We start from the raw sequence: 7,765 nt of genomic DNA on the forward strand, positions 1-7,765 counted from the left end.
GAGGTGATTGAGCTCTTTGATGCCAGCAGACGATCTTGACGTGGCGCAATCCCGACCACAGATGGGAGATGATCCGGACGATAGAGGGTGATCGGGAGTAGGCTGTGAGTGAGGTGATGAATGGGAATGTGTCACATAGGCGTTGGGCAAGGAGAAAAGGGGTAGTGTTGGCGGTGGTATGGACGATGTTGTTCTTTTTTAGGCTTTTGAAAGTTTTTCGAGTATAGACCTTGCTCTCCGTGAACCTTTGTTTCTCTCTGGCTCTATCACCTTCTCCTACTGTAGGCCTCGAAGCCATCGCCTTGATAGTATAGATATGATGGATGGCTGAGATCAGTTGGAGGTCAATGCCCAATTGGTTGTGTTGTATGTCTCTGTGATTTGCTTGTGGAATTGGAGGCTATTGGTCAGCGGATTCAAGAGAGATGCACCTGAGTTTCTCTTTTTCTCTGTAGATTGAATAGGTGTGTCTCTGAATGTGCGTGTTGGGTTTCTGCAAATTCACGGCGGAGGTGAAAAAATGAAAGAGAACCAACACAACTTTTTGTATCGTTTCCCACAGACGGCGCCAAATGTTGATGCACAAAACCAGAGGTCTTGGAACAATGTAAATCCGACTGTGAATCTGCAAGAAAGTAAATAACACAAGATGTATCGTGGTTCACCCCAATGTTTGGGCTACGTCCACACTGATATTGTATTTCTGAGAGGATTGTGAGGGAAAGAGTGTGAGAGCCTCTGTAATGAAAGTAAGGCTTTGAGATGGGATGAGAGGGCCTAGGAATTGGCCTCCCATAATTGTAAGGGTGAGGAGTCATTTTATAGAATAAGGGCTCCTCATTTATTACATATTTGTCTCTTCCTTTATTACATAATTACATTTAAGTCCCCCGAGTATCAAGATCTAAATACGGAGGCCCTAAGTATGGTATAAACAAAACGTTTATGAGTAAATTGGTTTCACACTTTATGAATTATCATGCTTTATCGACTTTACATTCCTTGTGATATATATAATTAATGACTATATACATACTTGTGAACGTGGTTTTACGATATGATGTTTTAACTATAATTCTTATAGACTTAGGACAACTCATCATGGGCTAGAAAATCCCAACAATCTCCCCCTAAACAATGAGGAAGGTATACCAAAATAGGATTGCTCCTCTTGATCAAACTCTCATTGATCGAACTTCTCATAACCAGGCTCCTTCTAATTAAACTAGTCATAACCAGAATCCCCTAATCGAACTAATCATAACCACACTTCCCCTGATTGAATTACTCATGATCATTTCCTTTTATTGAACTACTCATAATGAGGCTCCCCTTGATTGAACTACTCATGACCAGACTCTCATTGATCGAACGCCTATGTGACCAAGATCCTCTTGATAAGACTTTGTTTGACCAGGTTCTCCCTGATCGAAGTACCCATCTTCATTGGCAAAGGCAATTATAGATTTCTTTGCCATAAAACATCCCTCATGTTTATTTTGGTCCGATAAGCATCAAACATACTTGTTGACTTGCTCTTAACACCTTCAATAAAACATATCCTCCATTCTTGATTTCCCCGTAACCTAATTGGAGCGAGGTGAGTTCCATCTTGGTACTAATCGAAGCCACCATTCTAAACAGATATCAGATAACCAGACTTTGATACAACTTGTTATGGTTATCGCGTTAAGAATGGGAAAATTTGAACAATATTGGAAAAAACCGAAAACAAAATAGCCAAGTTCAACAATACTAAGAATTAAAGTGGTTCGCCTAGATGTGCCTACGTCTACGAGGTACCAACAATAATCTTTCACTATATCAATAATGAGTATGATGGATAACCTTATTAAGCCTCTAAGATTAAGACTTGACAAGAAACCTGAAAGAACAAGAATATGGAGTACAATCTTATCTCTTTTATTTTCTCTAGCACACTGATTGTGGCATTAAACAAAAAATCCCAAGTGTCCAAACAAACATCGGCCATTATAAAAGACCTGACACATGTTCACTAGCTGAGCTAGTGTTCCCCACAAATAAAGACTTAACACATGTTCACCACTAATTAACATATCACACATGGCAAAAAACTCTCTTGAGTTAATGCATTTTGGTTTTGGGAAAAGATAATCAATGCATTTCTGATGTATTTCCCTTCTTATCCCTAACATTCATTATTTTATTTCTCATAAAAGAATTTGTTTGATTAAAGAAAAACAAAATAAAACCCCAGATTTCTCCCCCACAAGACATCACCTCCGCCGCCGCACCCCTTACCCTAACCCACCATCCATTCCTTCTTCCTCACCACTCTCTCTCTCTCTCACCTCCTCTTTCTTTCTCTCTCTTCCACTTTTTCTCTCCTCTCTTAAGCCGGTGAAGGAAGTAAATGCTGGCAAGTTGGCGAACTCACCAACTCTTGAGTTGCCGCCGACCATCCCTCGGGTTGATGTCGAGGTAAGAGTGGGACAAAGAGAAGGAAGAGGAGAAAGAATAGTAAAATAAATCGCCGGTGAAATTGCCAACTGGTGGTGAAGGTGGATGGTTGCTCTGTGATGGGAGCTTTGCGTCAATGGCATGGGGTGTGGGGGGCTAGCATTTTCTGAATTTTCTCTTGCAATAGGTTAGGGGTAACTTAGGAAGTTTAGTCTAAACAAATCTAGTTGGCATATTTTTACCTGAGAAAAATAAAACAACTACATGTCAAGCCTTCATTTGTGGGGAACATCAGTTCAGTTAGTGTTCCCAGTATCTTGAAAAATTTCCCCTGAGAGACCACATTCATTTTTGGTGCAGAAAATTTGAACAATCTTCCACTTTGGCTTTGAAGGGAATCTCTCTTGCTTATTAATGTAAAGTCCGTTTATCCTTAATTAATCCGTTTTACATGACTATTCAGCAATCAGGAGAGAATGTGCCAACAGGCCCAACACCTAACATGATCAAGACCAACCACAACCACAAAAAAAACTAAACGGTACACTTAGGTGAGGGACTATAGGGTAATCTTTGAAATGATTCATGGAAATGTGTCAGTCCAAATCCCATTTTATGTTTTCTAGTGTTCTTGTAGTGTTTTCACAATTGATTTGATACTTAATTTGGTATTTTAAAGACTTGTATGGTATTATATTCGAATTTTTTTTATCATTTCTCAAAATATTTCTTGAAAACAAATTTTTTTAAACTCAAAAACTTGATTGGTTTGCGATTTAAAATTTTTAAATCTTACAACTTAAACTAGACAAAGAGATCTAAAAAGAGGTCGCAAGAGAGGAAGAAAGATGAGAGAAGAGGAAAGATAGTAATCTATGATTAAAGAAAAGAGAAAGAAGAGAGGGGTCGGACGACATAGAGAGGAAGAGGAGTGAGAAAAAACCGAGAGAATAAGGAGAGCAGATTGAAACGGAAACGAAAAAGGTAAAAAGAGAGAGAGAGAGAGAGAGAGAGAGAGAGAGAGATTTGGAGTGAGAGGGAAGGAGGATGAGAAAAGAAATGAGTAAGTTTAAGTTTAAAAACTCTAAAAACTCACTTTTTATGTTTTTAGATAATAAACTATATTTTTAAGTTAGTCTTGAATTCAGTTTTTTAAAATAGTTCTACCGAACAAGTTTTTAAGGTCTAAAACTTGAAAATTGTTTTTGAGTTTAAAAAGTTAGATTCAAATAGAGTACCAAACAGGTCCTAAGTCCAATCATAGTGGTAAAGGTTTCCCAAGCCTTATTTCTATACCAGGGCAAAATCAAGCATACACTCATAATAGCTCATATAGCCTGTGAGGCATAAAGCAATAAAAATCTAGAGGTACCATAAGCTCTCACATAGTTCAGAAAAGAAATAACAACGACACTTTTCAGTTCTGAGCTCGCTAAAACATAATAAGGTGCTAGAAAGCAAAACGCAATTACTCCATCTCGGCTACATTGCCTTACCGTGCAAATGTTGGTATTCTGCAAACCTCAGTTTCACTTTACCACGCAGATCTTAATAACAGAGGCGACTCCAATACGATGAAGTGCCACCACAGCATCCCCAGGCGTGCACAATCCCCTCTCTGTTGCTGACTTCAGAGCAGCTTCCAGGATCACCTCTGTGGATTCTGCATCAGTAGCTTTGGCAGATCCTTCAGCCAATAGAGGAATCAACCCCCTGTAGATTAGGCTATGCCTTGCCGGAGTCTCATCACTGCAGGTCCAATCAAATGAGTCTGTGGTCAGAACTGGAACCACCACCGACAGGATAGGAACAGCAGGCCGGTACTTCGCCACCAATTTGGCTGTGCTCCCACCACGTGTCAACACAACAATGAGTTTGGCTCTGGCCTTGTTGGCTGTTCTGACAGCAGAGGATGCAAGACTCTCCAAAGGGCTCATTGGAAGGGGTGTCGACTTTATCATCTCCTTAAAGATTGCCCTGTAATCAAGGGAAGATTCTGCCTCAATACATATACGAGCCATAATTTTCACAGCAAGTTCTGGATAGGACCCAGCTGCACTCTCACCACTAAGCATGACACAATCAGTGCCATCAAGGACAGCATTAGCTACATCTGTGGCTTCAGCACGGGTTGGCCGAGGAGACTTGATCATGGATTCAAGCATCTGAGTGGCAGTGACCACAGGCTTGCCCACAAGATTACACTTATATATCATCATCTTTTGTGCCAGAAAAATTTTCTCAACTGGGATTTCCATTCCAAGATCACCACGGGCAACCATGAATGAATCTGTCTCTCGCAATATCTCGTCAAAGTTGATAACTCCCTCCTGGTTTTCAACCTATAGAAACCACAGCAAACTTTAACTGGTTAATTAATTAAAAAAAACAATTAAACATCAAAACCAAAATAGTAAAGCTATGAATCATCTTACGACATCAATGCTGGTACGATCAAACATTGAAAGCGAGGGTACTGGTGCATACCTTTGACATCAATTGTATGTTCTTGGCATGGGGTCCAAGAACTTTACGGACATTAACAAGATCTGATCCCTTGCGTACAAATGAAAGAGCAATCATATCAATCTTGTTGGGCACGCCCCATTCGAGAATATCTTCCTTATCCTTCTCCGTCAGTGTGGGAAGATCCACCACAACACCAGGAAGATTGACATTTTTTCTTTCACCCAGCATTGCAGTGTTCTCACAGCGGCACCTAACTGTACCAGCTGCTGGATCACAAGATAATACAGTGAGAGTAATGGTGCCATCTGCACATAAAATGGTATTTCTAGGCTTCAAATCCACAGCAAGCTTCTTGTAGCTCATGGAAATCATCTCTGCATCCCCCTTGATGCTGTAATCAGTAGTAATAGTAATTTCCTGCCCTTCCTTAAGTTGAATCGGTTTTCCACCCTTGAGGAATCCAGTCCGAATCTCAGGCCCCTACGAAAAGGAGATGGAACTTTCATGGGTAAACAATTCTAGTATTAGTAGCCATGTTCATAAGTCGCATAACAAAAAGAGAATGTTTTGCAAACAACATCATGAAATCATCCCTTGAGTTCAAATTGTATTATCTGATTAGAGTGTAACATTATTGTAACTACCAGCATGGTAGGAAAGAAATGAAAGTAACAAGCGCGCAGTTCAATAATAGAAAAGTGAAACATTATTGTAGACCAGACCATCTTTAATTGTTGTTAGAGTTTGTTAGAATGTGGATTAACAATTTTAATATTCTTACACTTCCTGTCATATGTAGGCTCTTTCCACCGGTAGAGCCAGCTTGTGGACTCAACTTGATATTGAGAGGATTGTGATTGCAAGAAATTGAACTTAGGATCTCATGCTCCGATACCATAATGTAGTAGTTTGCTTTCTAACAGTTATATATATTTTTGTAGAGGCGCAAACTTCATCTTGTAGCAAGTCTTTCTGTTGTAATAATGACCAAGACTATTCCCAGTGTTATTTCTCTCAGTGTTATTTCTCTCAGTGTTATTTCTCTCAGAAACATGGGACAGAGGCCTAGGTGATAATTATTCGTATTCATATTCATGTATGGGGCAATTTACAGGAACATATCTCTCCTAGTTAATAGGAAATGTACTACTTGTCCTCTTGATAAAAGTCATGTATGAGACAATTTACAAGAATACACCCTAGTTTGGATAATCCATTTGACCATATTCATATCATTTGATTTATGAAAAAAGTATCATATAATAAATAGGACAAACACAAGAGTTGCATTGGCTAATAACTAAGACGACGATAATTAAGACTAATGGTGAATAACACAGACAGAGACAATAAGACAAAGCTACTTATTTACTTATTCCTTCATTCATTCAAGTAATTCGCTAAAAAGCAAAGCAGGAAAACCAAAACAAACAAACAAACAAAAAAACAAGAGTAGGATGAAAATTACAAAGGAAAGTGAGGGTATACATATACATATATATATATATATATATATATATGTTTATGTGTAGCTGCAGAAGTGTGTATGTATAGGAAAGAGAAATTGAGAAATTAATGAGGAAAAAGAGGGATAGATAGGGACCTTTGTATCAAGCATCACGGCGCAGAGGATCTGAGTGTTGTGCATGGCAGTGCGGAGATTGTCGAGGGTCTCCTGGTGGTAGTCGTGGGTGCCGTGAGAGAAGTTGAAGCGGGCGACGTTCATGCCAGCCCTGAGAAGCTTCTCGACCATGGGGACCGAGCGGGAAGAGGGGCCGAGGGTGCAGACGATCTTGGTCTTGGGGATGCGGCCGTCGTTGGGGAGCTCCTTGAGTATTCCTTCTATGTCTATGTTGGCCATTCTTTGAAACTTGAATTTGATTGATTTTCTTTTCTTCTGTTCTCGGCTAGATCAGATAGATAGATCCTTGATCGGTGATGATGATGATGATTGATCTTCCGATTCGATTCGATTCTGAGCTGAGATTGATTAGAAATTAGAAATTTGAAACTAAACAAACGTAGCACTTCTCTCGCAGATATCAGCCTTCAAATTCATATAAAAATGAGAAGAAAGAGAGAAGTAGCTTACCAATTTACTTATCAAGCGTTGCTCGTGGCGGCGACCTGGCAGCGGGAGTAGCTGGTGTGCTTGGTATTAACCTAGACACTAGAGAGTAGCAGTAAGAAAGAAACCAGTGGACTATGACTGGACTAGACGTTGCACCTGATAGGAATTTGGGAACCACCAACCCTTTACCAACCCACTGCGCTCTCTCTTTTACTGTTTAACTAACATAAGGCTAAAAGTAAAATTAAAAGTAAAAATATTCAACCCATCAGATCGGTCTCACCATGACACCATGAGAAATATGAGAATCTTACCAGCATCTTTCTTTTTCATTTTCTTTTTCATTATCTCATTGAATAAAAGCACTCATCGTTAAACAAAAGAGATTTTGTAGTATATCTAAAATAAGACTTTGATTATCGTCAAAGATGAAGGCTTATTCATTCTTTTTTTTAATATAGATAATTTGATTTGTTAAAAAAAAAAAAACAAAGTTAATACACTGCTTATCAAACTATTATTTTTTCTGAAGTAGAAATATAAATTATGGTATTCAAAACAAGAGTTGCACTTTCTTTCGAATTATTTTTAAGATTAAGGTCTATTAAATTTAACATAAAGGGCGATATGTCTGACAAAAAAAAATAAAGAAATTATTGCTTGGATTTGTTACTATTTTCTAAGTATTACATAGTAACGTTCTTCCTCTTTTAACCAAGAGATATTCAATATTATTATTGTTATTATTGATATCTAGGCTGTAATTTTTTTTTATATTTTAAC

The 7,765-nt window shown here is 38.6% G+C and overlaps 1 protein-coding gene across 2 annotated transcripts; it reads right to left on the reverse strand.

Annotated features, from left to right (window-relative positions):
- Positions 1-3,703: 3,703 nt before the first annotated feature.
- LOC126606939 (pyruvate kinase, cytosolic isozyme) lies at positions 3,704-7,172 on the reverse strand. Of its 2 annotated transcripts, none has more exons than XM_050274334.1 (4): positions 7,004-7,172; positions 6,515-6,891; positions 4,930-5,391; positions 3,704-4,784 (listed from the first exon to the last, which is right to left on the reverse strand). In XM_050274334.1, the coding sequence occupies exons 2-4, from the start codon at positions 6,770-6,772 to the stop codon at positions 3,972-3,974; spliced, it is 1,533 nt and encodes a 510-aa protein (XP_050130291.1). In that variant the 5' UTR covers positions 6,773-6,891; positions 7,004-7,172; the 3' UTR covers positions 3,704-3,971. The 2 variants fall into 2 exon arrangements, with proteins under 2 accessions (XP_050130291.1, XP_050130292.1); XM_050274335.1 differs by having other exon boundaries at positions 6,515-6,886; positions 7,004-7,169.
- Between the last annotated feature and the right edge of the window lie 593 nt (positions 7,173-7,765).

Source organism: Malus sylvestris, chromosome 16, assembly GCF_916048215.2.
Source record: "Malus sylvestris chromosome 16, drMalSylv7.2, whole genome shotgun sequence".
NCBI classification, from domain to species: Eukaryota; Viridiplantae; Streptophyta; class Magnoliopsida; order Rosales; family Rosaceae; genus Malus; species Malus sylvestris.